Here is a 24,095-nt window from a genome sequence, read left to right as displayed (position 1 = left end):
TTGTAAATTTAACTATTTGTCAAAAATCTTTTTGCCACGCCCACCCTAACCACACCCTAACTCGGGAACTCGACAGCGGAAACGAGGCCGTCGAGCAAACCCATCTAGGTACTTCCGCATCAGCTTGGGGAAATGTATCTTTCACTGCGGCGTAAACCGGGCGATCGCACAGAGCGTTAGTGGAAAGTCAACCGCCGTCTGGCGGGACCGGCCGGAACAAGGGACAGCATGTTGCGGCTAGCACGTCTTTCGCCTTGAGAGTCCACCACCTGTTCACCCAAGTCCGGGAACAGTTACGTTTCCTAGCGCAACGGGCCATCTCCTCGGCACCAATCACGCAGCGTTAGTACCTGGGGCAGCAAGCGGACCAATAAAATCAGTTCGTTACAACTTTATTATACTAATTTCTAACATATCGCTTGACAAAGTAAAATACTTATATGATTTAATTTAATTTTGCAAAACAAATTTTCTAACTTCTATTGTGTCTTCAAAAGTTAGTTTGGCGGGATAATCCTTCACAATCTTTTCTAGAGTACACTCTCTCTCCTGACTAAACCCAACAATTTCATCAGGGAGAAAGAAAAAATTTAAAACATTATGAAAACATTATTGTTTCTTATTTTCTTCTGGCTGCTAGTTCGTTACGGCCACCTTAAACTACCTTTTTATATTTTATCTCTTGTTCTCTATCTTGCTCGGCAAGGATTTCGCTCTCCTTCCCTACGTCGCTTTTATTCAGGACCCCTATCATGGAAAAGCTTTCTTTCATTTCCTTTGTTCTTTCATTATCTTTGTTCTTCCTTTATTTTTATAATCGATTATACTGAGAAACTTACTATTGATAATTAAATCTAGTAATACAAAATAATTCTCCGACATGACCTTCCTGACTATTACACGACCTCGTGCTGCTTAATTTTATAATTAATTTATAATTCATAATTAATTTGGCGGGATAATCTTTCATAATCTTCTCTGGAGTATACGCTCTCTTCCACACAAACCAGCAATTTGGATATCGACCATCCATTTCTTGAACATAACATTTAGAGTACGGGCTGTCTTCTACTTCAGCTCAATCGTCTAACTACCAAATCCCAAGTCATCAAATGTCAACTTAGCATGCTGTCCACATAGATGTTGGAATACAATACACCTTTTCGCACAAAGTCGACCACTTGGATACCAATTCGCTCATATTACAGTATCGGATTGTTTTTCCACATTTTGACCTCTCTTGCCGTTGTCAAGTTCTTCTATTACCTAACAAATTTTATTCTCATCGGGAAAACTGGTACACTATCATGTGGACTTTAAGATCTAACGATATCCATCCACTAAACACATGGGGCTTTATAATTAGGATCTAGTTATACCCGTTACTCGTAAAGTAAAAGGGAATACTAGATTCGTTGAAAAGTATGTACCAAGCATAAGGAAGCGTTTCCGACCATATAAAGTATATAAATTTTTGATTAGGATCAATAGCCGAGTCGATATGGACATGTCCGTCTCTCCGTATGAACGTCGAGATCTCAGGAACTACAAAGCCAGAAAGTTGAGATTAAGCATACAGACTCCAGAGACATAGACGCAGCTTAAGTTTATTGACTTATGTTTTTTTTAGCGTTCTCTCTTGATTTGACTCACTTTGACTTGAAATCCAATGATTCGAATTTATATTTGTTTGAGCAAACCCCAGCGGTAATTGGTTTGTTGTTGATCGCAACAATCCCCCAGCAGAGACAGTTCAAAGCAATTCGATCAACCCGTGGTGGAGGGTGCCCAACTTGGGATTGCTAGATATTTAAATTTGTCTGCAACAACCAGTGTTTCCCCTAATCAAACATCATCTGATGTATTGTCAAAACAAAAGCCGATTACAGAAAAGTACAAAAATGTTAACATTTTATTCCGCTAGGGACATTTCATCTTTCAAGATATCTGTGCCAAACGAGCTATTTGTAACAATATATTCTGTTGAATTTTGGCCGGATAGTATGACGGTAAAAGGGTTTGAACCTAAGATTAACAGGAGAGAACGCTATATTGGAATTTGCCGTCTATCAGATACACGTTACTCAGCTAGTGAAAGTGCGAATCAGAAAATTTTCACATTTTTCTGGCAAATTGATAGAAATAGGAAAAAAAATAAATTATTAAAGAATAAGAAATGTTTCAAAAGTGTGGGCGGGGCAGTAATGAGCGGCTTGTGGGCTATTGAGTAGGCGTGGCACAAAGTTATTTGGCAAATCGGTAGAATTGGAATTTTCTAATTCTAATAAAAAACTGAAAAAATATTTAAAATATTTTTTAAAGGTGTAGGCGTGGCAGTTTTAGGCTCTTTGTTGGCAAATCAAAATGAATTTACTAAACTAATAATAAAAGGAAAAAATGTCAATACATTTTTAAACTGTGGGCGTGGCAGATTTGCGTAGTGAGAGTGGGCGTGGCACACAAATTTTCGGCAAACCGGTAGAAATCTACAAGACAAATACAAAACTGAAAAAATATCTAATTATTTTAAAAAGTGTAGGTGTGGCAGTTTTGGGTGCCTTGTGGCCGTTAGAGTTTTATACTTCCAAAAATCTTGACGTTCATACGGACGGACATGGCCAGATCAACTCGGCTAATTTAGTATACGGGTATAAAGGCCGTAGGAATTAAACTTCCCTCACGTAGCCAGGGAGGTTAAATTTTTAAGTGATCCCAGGTATGTAGACAATATACAGGCACGACCGGGACCGGCGGAAAGGTGGAGTCTTAATAGCGGTTAGTTCTACCTCTAACGTCAGAGGAGTTTTGTATGAGTACCGCAACGTTGAATTCATATGCGTTAGCTCTTATTTTCTCTCATTTTCCAATAGTATTGTTTGAATTTCTTGCTCTTACATTTTGATTTTGCAAAATATTTTAATTATTTTTCTCAGCCTGTCTCAAATAGAAGGTCCGATAGGCACCAATTGGTATCAATACCTGGTATCAATACCTGGTATCAAATATCCTTCTTCCTATAGCACTACATGACTTTATTGACGGCTTGCTCGACATATCATTGTCGCAAGCTATTATAATTTGCTTTAATTGGCCCGATCTGTACTAATGGAACATATAAGCGGATGACATAAATATTTTGTATACCGCAATTAAATCATTTTTTAACTCTTGTATTCCGATGTACTATCCGTCTATCTCTAACAAACCTCCTTGGTTTAGAGATCTCGAGATCTCAGGAACTACAAAAGCTAGAAAGTTGAGATTAAGCATACAGACTCCAGAGACATAGAAGCAGCGCAAAGCTGCCACGCCCACACTTTTAAAAAATGTTTGGATATTTTTTCATTTTTGTATTAGTCTTGTAAATTTCTATCGATTTGCAAAAAAACTTTTTGCCACGCCTACTCTAACGCCCACAAACCGCCAAAAACTGTCAGTGTTGAAGACTCTTCTTCGCACTTCCACTAGCTGAGTAACGGGTATCAGATAAACTCGACTATAGCGTTCTCTATTGTTTTTTGTTTTTATTGTTTGATATTCTTATGTTGTCTCTTTTTTCTATCTTTTCTACCTTATAGGGTCCCGTATATTTAAAATAAATTTATGACCTACTTCATTTCCTAATAAAACTTTATCTCCTACTGTTATTTCTATATGTTTTGTTTGTAAATCATAATTTTCCTTATTTTTTCTTTTATGCTCTTCAAGTATAGTTGTAGCTCTTTTATATGATACTTCTAATCTATATTTACTTTTCTTAGCATAATCATCTATATTGTATATTGGTTCTATGCTAGTTATATTAGTGAAATTTATTGGTAAATTATTTGTTCTACCAAATAGAGAAGGGGTTGTATTAAAAAAACAGACGAAATAATGAAGCCATACGTCCCAATCAGTTTTAACAACCGATATGTAATATCGTAAGTATTATTTAAAGTTCTATAAAGTTATTTCGACTACACTTACTGTTTGATGATGGTGAGCGGTAGACGTTATATTTTTAATCTTTAGATATTTGCAAAGAAATGTGATGATTGAATTCTTATACTCTGTACCCATTTCCGTAATGAACGTCTCATTGGACCGTAAGTATGAATAAAAGATTCGAAAATTGCTCTAGCGACTGTTGTTGTGCTTTTATTCGGTATGGGAATTGCAACTAAATATTTAGTTAAGTCACAAATGAGAGTGACTGCATATTCGTTGCCATTTTCTGACTTGGGTAGAGGACCACTATCACTCTGTCGAAAGCATGTTCAGGGGTTTCAGTTAAAGTCATACAAAGTAAAGCATACCCCTTGTATGCTTTGTTATTTTCGCTTTCTTAGATTTTTGACATCTTTTAATGTAGTCTGTTATTTGTTTAGACATACCTTTCCAAAAATAATGTCTTTTGACCTTGGCCAAGGTTTCTGCAATGCCTGTATGACCTCCTTGTAATGGATCATCATGTAGTGTAGACAAAATTGATTCTTTTTCTTTTTCATTGCTTATTAAGGTCACCGGGTTGAGTAGCGCCACTCTTAATTTTGTTAATATTTTATTGCCCTTTTGTTTAAAATAATCTATTGAAACGTGTTCAAAGATATGTTCCCACGTTGCCATTTTGAGATGACTAATTTTATATATACCGGCCTGCATTTCAAGCCTTTGGAAAAATTATTTTAAATCAAGAACTCCATTTGTATATAAATCATCGACATCAAACCTTGCAGAAATTTTTTTTCCATTCTTAAAGAAACATATCATATTTTTTACTTGCAATGTCCCTACTTTACGTACCTCGTCATTATTGATGACTTGGTATACGTTGGGCATTGAAGCTTTTTCTGTGGATTACGTATACAATTCAGATTTGTTTGTTTCTCCTGCGCAGGATTTTTGTCTACTTTGTAGTCTCGTAGTGAATTTCATAATATTTCCGGTTATATTTTTTAATTCTTGGATGGCTATTCTTGATAACGCTTCAGCAACATAGTTGTCTTTACCTCTCAGATACTCTACTGTAAAATTATATTCGTCTAATTCAAGTCGCATACGAGTCAATTTTGAGCCCGGATTAGTCATTGAAAATAAAAAGGTGAGTGGTCTGTGATCAGTTTTGACTATAAAATGTTCACCATTAATATAGGGTCTGAAGTTATTGCCCAATGTATTGCCGCTAATTCCTGCTCAGTATTACTTTTATTACGCTCGCCCTTAGTAAATTGTCTTAATGCGTATGCAATTGGAAGTTATATTGTTGAAGTAGTCGGCTTCTTCTTTTAGTATGGAAATATCTGCACCTGTGTCAACTAAGAAAATAAATCTTTTTCCTGTTGCCACATGGTCAAATGCAATGAATATATTTATACTTAGATTGATTGAATGTACATGAGCTTTATTTATTGCTGTTTATCTGAGGTTTGTTTCGAGTTTCCCGAATTATTTTGGTTACTCTCACACTAGCATTATCATTGTTATTGTAATTATTTCGATTTTGATTGTTTCGGCTTCCTTTATTTGAGTTGCCACGGCCTCTATAATTGTTACCATTATTTTGGTTGCCGTTATTGCCGTAATTGTAATTATGGTTATTGTATTGTAATGGCGATTGCCTCTGCCGCGACCATTACCTCTATAACCTTGGCCTCTGTTAGAGTAAGCTCTCTTTGAATACATTACATGATTCACATTTCCGGTTACTCTGGTGCTAGTTCTTATGTACGCACCTATGGCAGCATCCATAGTTGTGCATGTACCTGGTTCTAGCACAGTAACATCGATGGCATCCCTAGTAGTCATTGATATACGAGGCTTCTGAGAGCTTACGTAAGTTATCAATTTCTGTTGTAAACTGTGTAGATGTTTTGCCTTTTTGTTGTACTGTGAATAATTTTGCCTTGATGTTTTTTGTTGTTTCCCCAACAATTGAAGCCTACAATTTTTTAATTATTGTATCAATTGTAGATTCGCTCAGTACCAGGTTCAGAGTAGTGCCAATTAATTTTGATTTTATAGATTGGACTGCAATGTCCTCAAATTATCCTTTTGCAAGGTCTACTAATTTGATGGCCATAATAAACCTCTGAAGATGGATATTTTGTCCATCAAACTCTGGTACTGCGCTCGACACTTCCCTTATGTAGGCCCTGATAGCGGCTGAATTTTCCGTCATTATGTCTAATTTTATGTCCTGATCTTCTATATTCTCTGAATCTTCCGGCAATTGCAATATTGCGGCTATTGTCAGGTCGTTCAAGTCTTCTTCTTTGACTTCTAGTTCAGAGTCAGAATCACTGAGCGAATCTGTTGATTCCTCACTTAGTGTCAAAGGGGAATTTAGAATTGTTTGTATCGATATGTTTAAATCGTACCTTTCTTTGATATTTATTAGGTTATTTCTTAGTCTAATTAAAAATTTGGAGAGTGTTGTCCACTGTTTTTTGTCTAGTTTCCCTCATTGGTTATGTATATGGGATCTTCCCTGATTAAAGGATTCTACCAGAATGGTTGTATGCTTATTGCCAGTTTGTTTTTGAACTGTACTGTTCTGAGACAAACATTTATATGACCTGTTAAATTTTTCTTTTATTTCATTTAAGATGGCTATTAAGTTTTGCCAATCCATAATTTATTTGAAACATTTTTGTGTTGATTGGGGCGTGTCCTCCTTAGTCCTTAGGTCCTGTCACGGTCGCCATGTCGAAGGTAGGATCCGCCAGAAGTAGTTTCACAATTTATTTGTAGTTTTTATGGAGCATAGCTCCGTTTATTTTACTTGCAAATTCTTTGTTTCAGTTCTTAAATTTCCCTGATTCTTTAAGCTATGAAGTGCGCCTTAGCTGCCTAGTGGGCAGAGAAGCGGCTGCACTATGTATTACTTATGTTAAGAGAGTTGGGAGAGAATGCTATGTGCGCACATTATGTACATAGCGGCTTTCGGTTAGCGTGGAAATGCTGACCATGCACTTATGCAGTGTGCTTCATAAGTCGGCGATCATAGAACACTTTCACTTGAACATTATTGTTTATGCTAGCATTGCCAATGCGTATGTAATTATAGTACTGATTTATGCAAGTACTCTGAGTACAGTGTACTGTACTCGGCTCGGGCTCCCAGCTACACTTGGTATAGTCCCTATTCGCAAATCAACTAAAACTTACAAAGACAAAGTAATCCGCTTGTGTTACCGGAATAGGCGATTCCAGATTTGAGATTCCGATATTACCGAATTTCAGCCCAGCTGAACGTTTTTCAAAAGTGAGGGCGTGGCAGTTTTGGGCGGTTTGTGGGCGTTAGAGTGGGCGGGGCAACATGGGTCAACCAACGTGGTGATCTCTCGCTAGGTCTATGGAGTCTGGATACTGAAACTCACCTTTCTAGCTTTTATAGTTCCCGAGATCTCGACGTACATACGTACAGACGGACGGTCAAGCGGACATGGCCAGATCGACTCGGCTATTGATCCTGATCAAGAATCTGCCTGTTACATACTTTTCAACGAATCTAGGATACCCTTTTACTCTACGAGTAACGGGTATGAATATTCGAAATCGTTACACTTGAATCGTCAGTCATCGTAAAAATTGCTCAACTATATTATTATCCTGAAAATTTTTTCACATAAAGCTATTTCGACAGAAACTATAAAAAAACAAGAGAGAACGCTATAGTCGAGTTCCCCGACTATCTGATACCCGTTACTCAGCTAGTGGAAGGGAGAAGGAGAGTCTTAAACACAGTTTTTGGCGGTTTGTAGGCGTTATAGTGGGCGTGGCAGAAAGTTTTTTGGCAAATCGATAGAATTTTACAAGACCAATACAAAAATGAAAAAATTTCAAAACATTTTTCAAAAGTGTGGGCGTAGCAGCTTTGGGCGGTTTGTGGGCGTTAGAGTGGGCGTGGCAAAAAGTTTTTTGACAAATCGATAGAAATTTACAAGACCAATACAAAAATGAAAAAATATCAAAACATTTTTCAAAAGTGTGGGCGTAGCAGTTTTGGGCGGTTTGTGGGCGTTAGAGTGGGCGTGGCAACATGAATCGACAAACTTGCGCTGCGTCTATGTCTCTGGAGTCTGTATGCTTAATCTCAACTTTCTAGCTTTTGTAGTTCCTGAGATCACAGCGTTCATACGGACGGACAGACAGACGGACTGACGGACATGGTCATATCGACTCGGCTATTGGTCCTGATCAAGAATATATATACTTTATATGGTCGGAAACCCTTCCTTCTGCCTGTTACATACTTTTCAACGAATCTAGTATACCCTTTTACTCTACGAGTAACGGGTATAACTAAAAAACTATAACCTAGTCTTTAACTTATTGTATCCCATGATAGTTTGCCATTTTAAGAATACCTGAGGTACAGTTTCGGATTTACGTATAAATATAGTGATCTTAAAAAGTTCCTAACTTGCATCTCATTTTATAAATTTATATTAAGTTCTTCATTTTCGCATATAAATTCATAATATTATCCGTTTTATCCATATATAATAATAAAAAATGTTGATTTTATTTCTTGTTCTCTTCTTTATCTTTCGTAGGTGGCAACAGGAAGTTTCTGAAACAGTATTTGATACGGTCAACAGTGAGACCGATAAACTAGAACAAAAGAGAAAATTAAAGCAAAAGCAGCACTTCGATGCAGATGAAAAGGAATCGGATTGTATATTACATGGATACATAAAAAAGCTTGGGGGCTCTTTTGCATCTTTATGGCAAACAAAATATGCCAAGCTATATCCAAATAGGTATGTGTGAATTCCATAAATTGCGAACGAGACATTTCCACATCATTTTAAAATATTGATAGAATATGGAAAAAAATGTAATGAAAGAAAAAAAGTTAAAATTGTAGGCGTGACAGAATTTTGTTTGCAAATCGATGGAAAATTTACAAGCCTTATAAAAATTTCAAAAAATATCAAAACATTTTTCAAAAGTTCGGGCGTGGCACTTTTGGGTGGTTTGTGTTCGTTTGAGTGGGCGTGGAAACTTTTGGACTGTATCTCTAGAATCTGTATGCTTAATCTCAACCTTCTAGTTTTTATAGTTCCTGAGAGCTCAACGTTCATACGGACAACATGGGTCAACATACTTGCGATGCGTCTATGTCTCTAAATGTCTCTAAATCTGCATGTTTAATCTGCATAATCAACTTTCTAGCCGGACAGACAGACAGACAGGCGGACAGATAGACGGACATGGCTTTTGATCCTGATCAAGAATATATTTACTTTATATGGTTGGAAACGCCTGTAACATACTTTTCAACGTATTTTGTATAACCTTTTACTCTACGAGTAACGGGTATAATGAAGACTGCTCCATTTTTTTTGCTCCAAGGTTACCATTCTAGTAGACTGAAATAAGGAGTTAATATACGTTTTGCATCCCAAATAAGGCGCCGCCTTACCATTAAAAATGTTTTTGAAACGATTCAATTTAGTCTGAGTGAACTTCGTATTGTGGACTCCAAACTGGTTATCCATACGCAAGACCCTGACGGCTAAGCGAAATTAATACGGTTTAAGTCATGTAAGGACCTTTTTACAAAACCAAGCACACCCTTGGCTTTATTGACAATAGACGAAATATGGTCTGAAAATTTTTGTTTAGGGTCCAGAAAAACACCAAGATCATCAACTTGTGTTATTCTGTCCAGAGAGCACCCATTTAGAGTGTAAGTCGCGAATATTGAGTTCACACGACAAAAGGTCATAATGAGCCATTTAAGTTGAATAAGTTATCACGCCACCATGTTTGAATGCTATCTAGATAGGATTGTAAGTGCAACTGACAAAAAAAAAGCCTTATACTGCAGCATAATTTTACATTGTCAGCGTACATAAGTACACGCAAATGCTTTATTATAAAGGAAGGTCGTTAATGAATAAGGTAAGAAGGAGCGGACCTAGGGGGTTCCCTTGTGGGACACTGGACATAAAACAAAATGTTTAAATAGGACCCGTTGCGTCCTGCGATTCAGATAACTTAAAATTCAATTTACAGGATCAACAGGGAAACCTAATCAAGTTTCTTACTAAAAGAGAATGATAGATTAAAATGCTTTCACAAAGTCAGTGTAGTTTACGTATGTATGTTTAAAGATTATTTTTGAAGTCCTGTATTACCAGGGAAGTTTGCTCCAAAAGGTTAGGTCTGCGTTTTATAAAACTATGCTGACATGGTGATAAAGTTAACTTGCAAATGTGCTGCAAATAAGGACTGATACCATTTTCAAAAAGCCTAGGGATACCCGACCATTTAGGGAGTCCTTTGTAATTGCTTTCGGCTTGGATACGTGAGCGCGTGAGAGTAAGGCTGGTTTGAAAAAACTTGGCAAATAGATCGGCTACTACGTTAGTAACTATTACTAACGTAGTAATGTCTGGACTTTACATTTCTTATGTGTGTCAACTCAAATATTTATGGCATCCACTAATTTGTTCCACTAGTAAAGATCGGACCAATTAATGCAAATTTAGCCTCATAGCTCATTTAGCCTCATATACCCGTTACTCGTAAAGTAAAAGGGTATACTAGATTCATTAAAAAGTATGTAACAGGCAGAAGGAAGCGTTTCCGACCATATATTCAATAGCCGAGTCGATATGACCATGTCCGTCTCTCTGTCCGTCCGTATGAACGCTGAGATCTCAGGAACTACAAAAGCTAGAAAGTTGAGACTAAACATACAGACTTAAGAGAGTCTTGTAAATTTTTATCGATTTGCCAAAAAACTTTCTGCCACGCCCACTCTAAAGCCTACAAACCGACAAAAATTGCCAGTGTTTAAGACTCTTCTTCGCCCTTCCACTAGCTGAGTAACGGGTATCAGATAGTCAAGGAACTGGTTATACCCGTTACTCGTAGAGTAAAAGGGTATACTAGATTCGTTGAAAAGTATGTAACAGGCAGAAGGAAGCGTTTCCGACCATAAAGTATATATATTCTTGATCAGGATCAATAGCCGAGTCGATCTGGCCATGTCCGTCTGTCCGTCCGTCTGTCCGTCTGTCCGTCCGCATGAACGCTGAGATCTCAGGAACTACAAAAGCTAGAAAGTTGATATTAAGCATACAGACTCCAAAAACATAGAAGCAGCGCAAGTTTGTCGATTCATGTTTCCACGCCCACTCTAACGCCCACAAACCGCCCAAAACTGCCACGCCCACACTTTTGAAAAATGTTTTGATATTTTTTCATTTTTGTATTAGTCTTGTAAATTTTTATCGACTTGCCAAAAAAAATGTTTGCCACGCCCACACTAACGCCCACAAACCGCCCAAAGCTGCCACGTCCACACTTTTGAAAAATGTTTTCATATATTTTAATTTTTGTATTAGTCTTGTAAATTTCTATCAATTTGCCAAAAAACTTTTTGCCACGCCCACTCTAACGCCCACAAACAGCCAAAAACTGTCAGTGTTGAAAGTTCTTCTTCGTACATCCACTAGCTGAGTAACGGGTATCAAATAGTCGGGGAACTCGACTATAGCGTTCTCTCTTGTTTTTTACTGTACCTGTGTAGATTGTCACTTCGAAAGTAGGATGATATGGATTTTTATGTTGAGTAAGAGGTGTTACTCTGGGCAGAAACACACTTTCAGGAAACACACTTTCACTTGTTACAAGACATAGATCGATTTATTCGAATATAATTAACTTGCGACAACTTGCGATATTGGAAAAAGACAGCTTTACATATGAACCTATGACCTAACCACAATTAGGACTCCACCTTTACGTTTGGAGGGACGATCATGTCTGTATATTATGTACATACATACGTTGGGAAACTGTTGACCCATGCTGCCATGCCCAAAACTGCCAACTTATGCCGGTAGTCCGAATACAATATTCCTTTAAGATGGTAAACTAATCGGGGCAGGTGGAAACACTGGACGAGAAACCAGTGCGGACAAATCGAAATCTCTAGCCATCCCAAATTGGTCTCCCTCGACAACTGATTAATGGGATGGCTCCGAATCTTTTTTAGCTGCCGATCTTATCAACATTTGAGGATTTCCTGCGATTGACAGTGGATCAGCTGTGAAGTCCTGTTCATCACTTGCCAGTGGCTACGGGGTGTTCCCCTTAGGCAGCCTACCACCATCGCATTCTTGCGCTTTGGCTATTCTTCTAATAGCTTAAGGCTATTAAACTGCAAACCTAGCGCAGAAAGGAGATCATCAGCTCGACGAAAACTATCTCTAGCTTCGCTAAAACTGCTGATCAGTCCTTTCAAGCAACCTTTAGCTTGGTGCATAAAAGAATTTTGCATTTTTGACAGCTCAGGCTTTATAGCCTGGCGGCATTTGTTATACCCTTTACTCGTAGAGTAAATGGCCATGTCCGTCTGTCCGTCCGTCTGTCCGTCCGTCTGTCCGTCCGTCTGTCCGTCCGTCTGTCCGTCCGTGTGTCCGTCCGTCTGTCCTTCCGTATGAACGTCGAGATCTCAGGAACTACAAAAGCTAGAAAGTTGAGATTAAGCATACTGACTGCAGAGACATAGACGCAGCGCAAGTTTGTCTATTCATGTTGCCACGCCCACTCTAACGCCCACACACCGCTCAAAACTGCCACGCCCACACTATTGAAAACTGTTTTGATATTTTTTCATTTTTGTATTGGTCTTGTAATAAGTACCTATCGATTTGCCAAAAAACTTTTTCCACGCCCACTCTAACGCCCACAAACCGCCAAAAACTGTGTGTTGAAGACTTTCCTTCGCACTTCCACTAGCTGAGTAACGGGTATCAGATCGTCGGGGAACTCGTCATTGAACGTCATTTTCCTAGTTTAAGTAAACTTGTATATATATTGCCCCCCGAACAAAAAAAAGGGCTACGTAGTTGAGTTGACGATTCTTGAAAACTGTTTAAATTACATTTGCAAAAAAATTATTGCTTATTGGGTTAAACACAAACGCAATAAAGGTTTAATTGTTAAATTTCAATCCGAATGGCTGAACACTTGTGAAACCATGTTAATTGAGCCTCTTCAAGCAAAGGTTTCAAGTGCGAAACGTGAACGTCCCAAAATTGATTTTGCTGAGTCCTCAAAAAGGACTCAAGGAAAAAAAACGTCGTCGGATAGCTCTGCTGGAAAACACGATGAGTCTGCAGCTTCTGTGTTACGCTTATCCGACACTCCACCGATCCCAAAGTCTTCCGAACCAGATATTAAAATAGTTTTATCGCTTTTAATGGAGACTGGTATAACCATACACCAATACATGGTAATTCGAGAGTTTATGAATAATGAAGCTTCGTTCAATATATTGCCTAGCTATGAGAAAATTCTCAAACTCAAGAAGTCAAGATACCCAAATGACATAACAGTAGGTGAAACATATGCAGAAGTGGAGCTGCAGAGTCTTCTAGACAACACAGCTACAAGTATTTTACAGCTTCAAAATACTGTTAATGAAAATTGTCTGGATGGTGTGGAGGATAATTTAACATTAATTGTAAAATGGTGCTTTGATGGCAGTACTGGTCACAGTGAATACAAGCGAAAGTTTTCCAGCTGTAATGACGATGATAGATGTATTTTTGCAACGTCGTACGTCCCACTTTAGCTTATAGCTGAAAGTAGCTCCAAAATAATATGGAAATCCGAGATCCGCTATTGTAGACCAGTCAGGATTCAATTGAAAAAGGAATGCCTCAATTGTAGTTAATACCACAAGTAATAGGTTTGTTGTTGTGATAACTTTTGATTCTTTATTAAGGTTTCTTTTTGGGCAGAGATGGTTCTGCCCGTTCAACGGTTCACAAGTATCTGCATCTCCAATCTTAAGCATATTTCGGCTAAACCTAAACCGCGTAGCTGCGCTGCCGAATACGCCAGCAGCGGAGCGGCTTTCTTATGTATATCTTATATATCTTATATATCTATGCTTATCGCGAGAGTGAGTTATGCACACATGTATTATGTATTATGGTCGCCGTGGGAATGCTGACCATGCACTTATACTTTGTAGCCTTCAAGTGGACGATCATGTTACATCCGTCTTGGAGTTTATTGACATAAACATAGAAACAAAGTGCTGCTATGTGTTTGTATGCTTATTGTACTTTAATGTTCTTAATATTACATAGGCGCATACTACAAAATATCCGTTGAAGAAGAACTATACTTCAAAAAAAAAATTGAGAAGCTAGTGCCAACTGAATTTCAAGTTCTCAATAAAAATTTATTCATCAACCATACCCTGCAACTTACTATGGTAGATGGTAAAGTGTGCAACGCGTTAAGCAATACGCCCTCTATGAAATGTTTTATATACGGTGCAAAACCAACGGAAATGAATCAATTAGAAAAATGTCTAGCAAAAAACATTGAAAAGTATTTTGAATTCGGCTTATCTCCGCTTCATTCGTACATACGCTTTTTTGAGAACATCATGCACCTTTCATACAAGTTGGAAATAAAAATGTGGCAGGCAAGATCAGCAGAACATAAGCTTAATGTACTGCAAAGAAAAGAACGAATCCATGCGGAATTTCGTGACAAAATGGGAATCATTGTTGATAAACCAAAAGACGGAGGCAAAGGAACTTCCAACGATGGAAATACAGCTAGAAGGAGTCCAACAATAAGGAAATAAAGAAATACCGGCTTCAGCATACTCGAAAAATGTCTCGCATATTAACAAATACCGATTTGATGAACAACCTTTTGCGTTCTGACCCCTTTATAACAGGTCAAAGAAAACTACTAAAAAAAGATAAATCTCAATTTTTTTCATCGGCATTTAATTTGTTAGATGTTCTTTTTTAAGTTTTTGCATTCAAATTAAAATTTGTTTCAATTTTCCTTTGAATATTAAGAAATATATTTTTTCTTATATATGTATGATTTTTAATTTGTTTATATTTATGGGACCTGCAACTCTACTGGAAGTGTTTTTGCACACCATCGGCATATTAGCAATACTATGGGAGCTATAAGATAACGTCGTCCGATTTGGCTATTTTTTTACTACATGTTCAAATATTTTTTTAGATTTTTGGGAAAAATTGCAAACCGATATCTTAACGGGAACTATTTATGGCCGCGGTCCCCTACAAGTGCAACCACTGTGCACTTAAAAAAAAAAACAAACAAATTACAAAATCAAAACATGCAAGCGAGCTGTTGATGTGCCGAAAGAGAGCTTTCTGCACGCTTATAACTTTAGATTTTGTGTGGGAGAGTGAGAGAGCGCACGAAAACACAAGGACAGAATAGTTTAAGATTTAGTTAATTAGTTTAAGGTAGTGCACAAATCAAAAGAGATTCCCTCGCGAAGCGAACGAAGTTGCAATAATTATGTTAAATAAATTCAGAGCGCAGGAAAAAAACACGACCGTTCGCTCTAAGGCCATGAAAAGTAACCGACTTAGATATAATACATTGTACAAATAAGGCTATTTAGACTAATTAGTCTAATTAGGCAAATCGCTATTTTCCTTATCCTATATAAACATAGTATTTTGCCTATCGGACCTCCTATTTGAGACAGACTGAGAAAAATGATTAAAATATTTTGCAAATTTTAAATGTAAGAGCAAGAAATACAAACAATACTATTGAAAAATGGGAGCTAAATGCATATGAATTTAAAGTTACCGCAACTCATACAAAACTCTTCTAACGTTAGGGGTAGACCTAACCGCAACTAAGAATCCACCTTACCGCCAGGCCCGGTAATGCCTATATATTGTGTACATACCTGGGATCACTTCGAAGTTTAGGATCTCCGGCTTTAACCAAGTCTTTATAATCACAATGACACGAGAGGCAAGAGAAAGGCTATTCGAATTCTATTTATTTAGCTAGCTACACAAGCCTTTTTCATATTGCTAGAAGATAAGGTGGCTAGATGTTAGTTTATTTTTATGAAGAAGATCTAGGAGAGAAGGAAGGTGCAGTGGTCTGGATACGTGAGGGAAGTTTAATTCCTACGGATTCGTTGGAAAGTATGGAAACAGGCAAAAGGAAGCGTTTCTAACCATATAAAGTATTTGTATTCTTGAACAGGATCAATAGCGGAGTCGATCTGCCCATGTCCGTCCGTATGAAGTTAAGATCCCATGAAGTATAAAACTCTAACAGCCACAAGGCGCCCAAAACTGCCACACCCACACTTTTGAAACATTTCTAATTTTTGAATCATTTAATTTTTTTTTCCTATTTCTATCAATATGCCAGAAAAATGTAAAAATATTCTGATTCGCACTTCCACTAGCTGAGTAACAGGTATCTTATAGACGGGAAATTCGACTATAGCGTTCTTGTTAATCTTAGTTTCAAACCCTTTTATCGTCATACTAGCCGGCCAAATTTCACCCGAATATATGGTTAAAAATAGCTCGTTTGGCACAGATCTCTTGAAAGATGAAATGTCCCTAGCGGAAGAAATGTAAAATTTTTTGTACTTTTCTGTTATCGGCTTTTGTTTTGTCTTGTATATAGGACAATACATCAGATGATGTTTGATCAGGGGAAACATTGGTTGTTGCAGACAAATTTGAATCTCTAGCAATCACAAGTTGGGCACCCTTCACCACGGATTGTTAGAATTGCTTCAAACTGTCTTTGCTGGGGGATTGTTGCGATCGACAACAAAAAAATTTGTAAAGTCTCCGCTGGTTTTCGCTCAAACAAATATAAATTCGAAGCATTGGATTTGAAGTCAAAGCGAGTTTCCCAACTATCTGATACCCGTTACTCAGCTAGTGGAAGTGCGAGAGTCTTCAGCACTGACAGTTTTTGGCGGTTTGTAAGCGTTAGAGTGAGCGTGGAAAAAAGTTTTTTGGCAAATCAATATAAATTTACAAGACTAACAAAAAAATTAAAAAATATCAAATTATTTTTCAAAAGTGTGGACGTGGCAGTTTTGTGCGGTTTGTGGGCGTTAGAGTGGGCGTGGCAACATGACTTCCGCTGCTTTATCTCAACTTTCTAGTTAAGAACTTTCTTGTTCCTGAGATCTCGACGTTCATACGGACAGACGGACATGGCCAGATCGATTCGGCTATTGATCCTGATCAAGAATATATATACTTTATATGGTTGGAAACGCTTCCTTCTGCTTGCTACATAATTTTCAACGAATTAGTATACCCTTTTACTCTACGAATAACGGGTATAATTACGCTGAATACAATAATTAGATGCTGCATAATCAATATGATTTGGTTTTTTTCACTTTAATTTACGAACAAAACCACCCAACCGAAAGTCCATTATTTTCGCGCGGTATCTTCCCGTAGGTTTGAGGGTGTGTAGTTTGGAGGAAAATAATACGTCCGTTGCAGTTGAGTTTAAAATTTCGAATGATCTTTGTGTTTCTTTCATAGTTCTTTACAATTGGGTTTTTTTACATTTGTGAAGAGGTTTTGGGTGGCTGGTGACTCAGCATCCCAAGTGCTAATCCATACAAAGAGTCAGCGTTTTAAGTGTTAGTTGATACTAAAACGCAGCCTTTCAAGTGAGGCGACACAAAGCATTTCTGGGTGCCCTCTAGATTTCTGGTTGACGAGGGGGTTTGGGCGGGGGACCGCCGAGGGTGAATGCTGAGGCGGTAACTCGCGCGAAACCAAGAGGCTTAAGAACAGAGGCCTAATAAAAAGTCCAGTTTAAAAGCTTCGGAGACCTTATAATCATTCTACTTATAATATCATACGTTTTTTGCCAACTGTTATTCGAAATTAAAATGTTTTTGAAGGTTTTTGTTGTTTATATCAAAAACATTGTTTCCAAGAGCCTTAAGGCATTTTTATATATGTTTATAAAAGGTTCAATGGCATTATCCCAATGATGTGAAAAGGTACAGACAACACAAACAAAAATTTGAGTAATTTCTGTAAAAGCACGAGTTGGAAATCATACTTATCCAGTCGCACGTGGGCGAAATGGTCCATATTGACGTAGACAAACTTTCGAATTTCGCTATCATGCATTGCATTCGAGACATAAATGGCCCCAATTTGAAGTTAGTTAGTTACCTACCACCAAGTCCATATACAGCGACAACGAATCAGCCTTTAATTTAGGAACAATAATCTCATCATTATGAAACCAGTATGGGAAAGCACAGTATATTAAATGAACAAGTGGAGGAATTTCACAATATCCTAATGGAGATATCAATTAGCATTGAAGTCAACAAGAAAATTGTTGAAACTATATAACTAGTTATGCGAGCCACGATAGAATGAAACAGCACGTTTAATATGGTCTTAGTCGTAGATCCCATAGAAGCCATTTATACAACCATTGACGGACCATATTTGACAATTAAATACGACAACAAAACAGCTTAGCAAAGTAATTTGATAGCGTCCATACTACGAGTAATACGTTAGATTATAAAAGGTTTAGAAATAAACTAAGCTTATTGTTCACAGTAGAACGTGTACAACCGGAAAACTCATTATAACTCTACAACTCATTAGGTTAGGTTTTTCTTACCTCAGGCATCACTCTAAATAAATATTATATAGATATAAAGAGAATAGTCTTCATATCCCTACAAAGCGACTGAAAAAAAGACATTTTTTTTCGGCCTGTGGGCGTTAGAGTGGGCGCGGCAAAAAGTTTTTTCGCAAATCGATAAAAATTTACAAGACTAATACAAAAATAAAAAATTTCAAAAGTGTGGGCGTGTCTGTTTTGGACGGTTTGTGGGCGTTAGAGTGGGCGTGGAAACATGAATCGACAAACTTGCGCTGCTTCTATGTCTCTGGAGTCTGTATGCTTAATCTCAACTTTCTAGCTTTTGTAGTTCCTGAGATCTCAGCGTTCATACGGACGGACAGACAGACAGACGGACAGACAGACGGACGGACAGACGGACGGACAGACGGAAATGGCCAGATCGACTCGACTATTGATCCTGATCAAGAATATATATACTTTATATGGTCGAAAACGCTTCCTTCTGCCTGTTATTAATTAATTACCTTCTGTATTAATTAATCACCCAACAGAATTCTTTTTAAAAGCCTAATTATTATTTATGGAATTTATGGATTTCATAAAAAAAAGTTTTCTGCAATTTTTAACGTATTTAACTCCCAGCGGCAAGCACTGGAAGACTGATGTGAGAGGACTCCTAGTCAGCATCATCGTTTCAACTTGACCGCAGCAAGTGAATGATACATACGATACCTTTGACATATTTAATAATTATAATTACAATTCTTGCATTTTACGGGTATTTGATATCAATATTGAATGTAAAATTACAAAAACTATACAAAGAGGGGAATTAACAAATTGAAAGAAAACCTGAGGTCCAGAAATAACATTTTGGATCAATACTTAATCACAGTCTTATCTGTAGGAATTTTATTGCAATTTAATTCAATATTTAAAAAATAACGAAGTTAATTAATGGTAATGAGTTTGGCTATTGTAAGCCATACATAGTGAATTATAAGAGTGTTTTTTTAGGAGGCTTATGTTTTTAAATAAATTTTGTAATTAAAAGCAAATGCGCACGTTTCGGTAGAGAGCAGATTTTTTTTATTTGAAAGATAATTTGATGGCCTTAATGATAAAATATAACTTCGGGCAAACGACCATCACATGAGTTTTTCAGAAAATGCATCTTGGAAGTTCAATACTCGACCTCTTTTTCAAGCATATGGAGCCGTATGTCGGCAATAGCTCGACCAATATTTTCTTCAGTGCGCATTCTGCCTCCCATAAGACGGGCGAAGCAAACGGTGCATTTTCAAAAACGAATTTTATTCCGAAAAAATTCAACGATTTGGTTAACCTACTCATCATTAATTGCCAAACCAAACTGAACATATAGCACTCGACAGAAGTCAGCTGACGGAGGGCGCTGTCCGACAATTATTGCTGGGGACTTTAATGCCTGGGCAGTCGAATGGGGCAGCATGGTATCCAATCCCAGAGGCAGAGCGGTGATAGATGCTATGATGATGCTGGACCTGACCTTGCTGAACGACGGCCGCGTGCCCACGTTTAATAATAACAGGGTAACCTCATTTATTGACGTCACTTTTGTCAGCAGAGGCCTAGTGGCTAACTTAAGCTGGACGGTACTGGACGTGGTAACGCTGAGCGATCACGCTCTGATCACTTTTTGCGTCTCTTCGACTGGCACAATCAGAAGTCAACCGAGAAGATCACTGGGGCAAGCATGGGATACCAGGAAGTTCGATAAGGATATGCTGCAATATCAGATCGACACCCTACTAATCCCAACGGGTGACGCAGAGACAATGGCGGCGGAGCTTATGAAAATACTCGTAGCAATGTACGATGCGACAATGCCTCGCAAAAAAAAGGTGCAGCGTAAGCCCCCCGTATACTGGTGGAGCCCCGTCCTTCAACAGATGCGATCGGAATGCCTCAAGGCTAGGAGGAGAGCACAACGAGCCAGAGGTAGCCCCCATCAAACGGAGCTTCTGGAAGCTTTTAAAGCCAAGCGAACCGCGTTCAAGCACGGAATCTCGGCGGCCAAGGCACAGGCCTACAAGAATCTGCTGGATAGCGTAGACGACGACATCTGGGGTCTGGCCTATAAGCTGGTAAGCAACAAACTGCGGAAGAGAGATGTCCCCCCTTTGGATCCTGATGTCCTGGCCAACATCGTTGCGGAGCTTTTTCCGATGCAGTCGACCACATGGCAGCCATTAGCCGCAGCTCCAGTCTCCGACTTCCCGAGCATCACTGCACAGGAGGTTGTGGAGGCAGCAAGGCGCATCAAGGCTAACAAAGCCCCTGGACTTAATGGCATTCCGGAAGTAGTCGTCAAAGCAGTGGCGTTGTCTAGACCGGACATCTTCAGGGACACCTTTCAGCAGTGCCTCCTGGACGGAGTCTTTCCAGCAAGGTGGAAAAGCCAGAAGCTGGTACTGTTTCCTAAAGGGAAAGGTTCAGCACAAGCTGCAGTCAGCTACCGTCCACTATGCCTTCTGGACATAGTAGGAAAGCTATTTGAGCGCATCCTATATGCCCAAATAGAGGCGGTAACCGAGAGCACAAACGGTCTAAGCAGCCACCAATATGGCTTTCGAAAGGGAAAGAGTACCCTCAACGCACTCACGGCAGTGAGAAACATTGCCAAGAACGCGCTCGAGGGCGACAGATGGCTAGGTGGCAAAAAAAAATACTGTGCGATTGTCACGTTGGACGTTAAAAACGCATCTAACACGGCAAGATGGCCTTTAATCCTCGATGCTATGTACTGGTGATCCTCAAGAATCTGTACTTGGAACATCATGTACGATGGTATACTGTCAATCAGGAAGCCCTCAGGAGCTGAGCTGCACTGCTTCGCAAATGACGTGGCTATAACTGCAGTTGCCAAAACGATTATGGAAACCCAGGAGAAGTGCAACTCAACAATTAGAGCGGCCATCGACTGGTTTGAGAAAGCTGGACTAGTAATAGCGGCACATAAAACTGAAGCTGTCTTATTAAGCAGCAGGAAGAAGGTGGAGAGCATGCAAGTCTCAGTCAGCGGAACCCAGGTGTCTTCAGCGGAGTCCTTGAAGTACCTCGGAGTCCTCATAGACCACAGGCTATCTTTCAAGGATCATGCTAAATACGCTAGCAGAAAGGCAGCCATCACATCGGCAGCCTTATCTCGACTTATGCCCAACGTGGGAGGCCCCAGAGACCCAGCCAGGAGGCTATTGGTAACCGTAGCAAAGGCTACGCTTCTATACGCTGCGCCAATTTGGAGTGACGCCACAAAGAAAGGCTCATACTAAAATGGAGCGCGGATGGTGATAAGGTCGATGGCCCTTAGGCTAATAAGAGGCTTTAGAACGATATCTCAGGATGCAGATCAAGGCTCTTGTTCTCATCAGCAATGGTGCTACACGGGACGAGGCTTACGAACGGGTGGTTGGAGAGTGGCAGACGAGATGGCAAATGTCGCAACGGGGAAGGTGGACCTACCAACTCATCCCGGAGATAGACGCATGGACGCAGTGCAGCCACAAAACTTTGGACTACCACATGTCGCAATTCCTCACGGACCATGGCTGCTTCCGGGCCTACCTACATCGTTTCCGCCATGTAGACTCAGCCCAATGCCTATACTGCATTGATGCGGTGGAAACCGCGGAACATGTGCTAATGCACTGTAGGTTCTCGGCGGAGAGGGAACAGCTGAAAGCGTTAACTGGAGACCCGCTTAGTCCAAATGGATTGATCACGGCGATGACGGCGAATGTAAATAAATGGGAGCTGGGACTCCGCATCATCATAAATATGATGAAACGAGTCCGTGCCGACGAGACGGCCAACAGAGCTGGCAATTAAAACACCGAAGGAGTGTTCCTGTGAGGTGGCGGGATAAGAATACTACCTCAGCGTTCCCGGCTTGTCGCAAAAGGCGACTAAAGGGTGGAAAGGAGGAGCGCTACATGGCCAATGCATCAGGAAGGGAGAGCGACCTGGCTTCACATCCTGCTTATCGAAGTCTTACCTTGACTGGCAGTTCCAGTGAGCTTTTATAGGACTGAGGAGCATACGGAGGTTTTTGTTTTAGTGCGTAGGCATAATCCCACCAGGGGTGATGGATCGTGCATGCCACCTACGGACGGTAGGTGGTATCTTTAGAAGATTTTAATTTTCCTACCGTAAGAAGATACAAAAAAAAAAAGTCAGCTGACATGAAAGATGGCTACACTGAACCCCATTGAAAAAAAACCTAAAGAACACCCGATATTTCCACAATAGTGTATGTTCAAATCAGTTTTACCCGCAATGTAAAAAACGCTTCGCTTGCGATGTTATCATTTAAAAAAATATATATACAAATATATAAATATTTTCCATACTCTAATATGGTTTGTTATTGTAAGTATAGAAACTTAAACGGTTACAATAATATATTTCAGAGGCATTTAATAAAGCGTCAGTACTTCAAATCTGATAAAATTTTAAATATTAAAACAAGCATTAAAAACAATTTTTAATGCACAAATTCTCCTTATGTAAATTTTTTTTTTCTTTAAGGCTTGAGCTACATTCGGAAAGTGGAAATAATAAGCCAGAATTAATTTTTATGGACCAAGTAGAAGATATATCATCGGATTTTATTCTGCACAAAAACGAGAATTGCATTCAAATTCGCATTAATGATGGAACCCGAGATGGAAGAATTATTTTGACAAACCCAGTAAGCAAAATACCTACTTTTCTAACCATTTAAGCACGAACTATTTTTTATTTCAGGATGAAATAGGATTAAAAGAATGGGCATCTTCTCTAAGATCCGCACACAAAATTTCTCAAGACCTCTTGGGATCTATGGCTAAAAAAGCTGGAAAAATATATGGCAGTGAAAGAGATGTCAACAAATCCATGTATATTTTTGGTGCGAACTGTTCAACGAAAACTTCTAACGGGTCTAATTAATATATTTATATTGAGTTTATAAGCTTAAAAATTTATAACATGTAATATGTAGAGGTACAGCTTATAAAAATAAATGTGAAACTCCTTAAAGATTAAATTATTTGCTAGTATGGTTCTCCTTAAACGCAATAACACATTAGGTTGCAGACTTCAGAAATTAGTAAGCAATAAATTACAGTTTGTAACAAAGTGAACTTTTTATAAATTACAGTGCGGTTATGTTTGTAATAAAGAAAGTTGTCCGAATTTTTACAAAAAAATCGCACATGCTAAATTTGATAGATGTCGACACATCCGGAGAGACTACCACCCAAGCTGTTCATCACCCGCATTAGCATTTTCGCATTGTGTTTATTGGTCACGGGACGTCGGCTCATTGGAGTTCAGGGGAAAAGATTGGCTGGTCGAAAGTCGTCTGAGTAGTCAAATTTTATTTTGGGCGACCCGCTAAATTTCCTAAGTTATTGCCCAGCGGTGCAAAAGAAACGAGAAAACCAATTTGCCATTCCTTGGATTTGTCGTGACTGCGCGGCCCAAGCAAAAGCAGTTGAAAGTCGGAGCTAAAGCGAGCAGCAGCAAACCTGCGATATAGCGTAATCGCGAGAATATCACATGTAGATCAGTTTAGTTCTTAGTTTTGTTTGTTAGTTTGTAGTTAATATATATATTCATGATGATCGGTGCGTAATGGC

The 24,095-nt window shown here is 38.8% G+C and overlaps 1 protein-coding gene across 5 annotated transcripts in view; it reads left to right on the top strand.

The window, feature by feature from the left end:
- LOC6539269 (G protein-coupled receptor kinase 1) overlaps positions 1 to 23,500 on the top strand; it is a 133,439-nt gene extending 109,939 nt beyond the window's left edge. For all 5 annotated transcript variants that reach the window (XM_039371250.2, XM_015189739.3, XM_039371249.2 and 2 more), the window contains 3 exons: positions 8,541 to 8,747; positions 23,002 to 23,164; positions 23,221 to 23,500. In XM_039371250.2, the coding sequence (XP_039227184.1) occupies positions 8,541 to 8,747; positions 23,002 to 23,164; positions 23,221 to 23,403 (553 nt within the window). In that variant the 3' untranslated portion in view covers positions 23,404 to 23,500. The remainder of the gene's footprint in view (positions 1 to 8,540; positions 8,748 to 23,001; positions 23,165 to 23,220) is intronic.
- The last annotated feature ends 595 nt before the right edge of the window (positions 23,501 to 24,095 follow it).

This window comes from Drosophila yakuba, chromosome 2L (genome assembly GCF_016746365.2).
Source record: "Drosophila yakuba strain Tai18E2 chromosome 2L, Prin_Dyak_Tai18E2_2.1, whole genome shotgun sequence".
NCBI lineage: Eukaryota > Metazoa > Arthropoda > Insecta > Diptera > Drosophilidae > Drosophila > Drosophila yakuba.
Note: the sequence above shows the minus strand (reverse complement) of the source record. Positions and strands in the feature narration are given on the sequence as shown.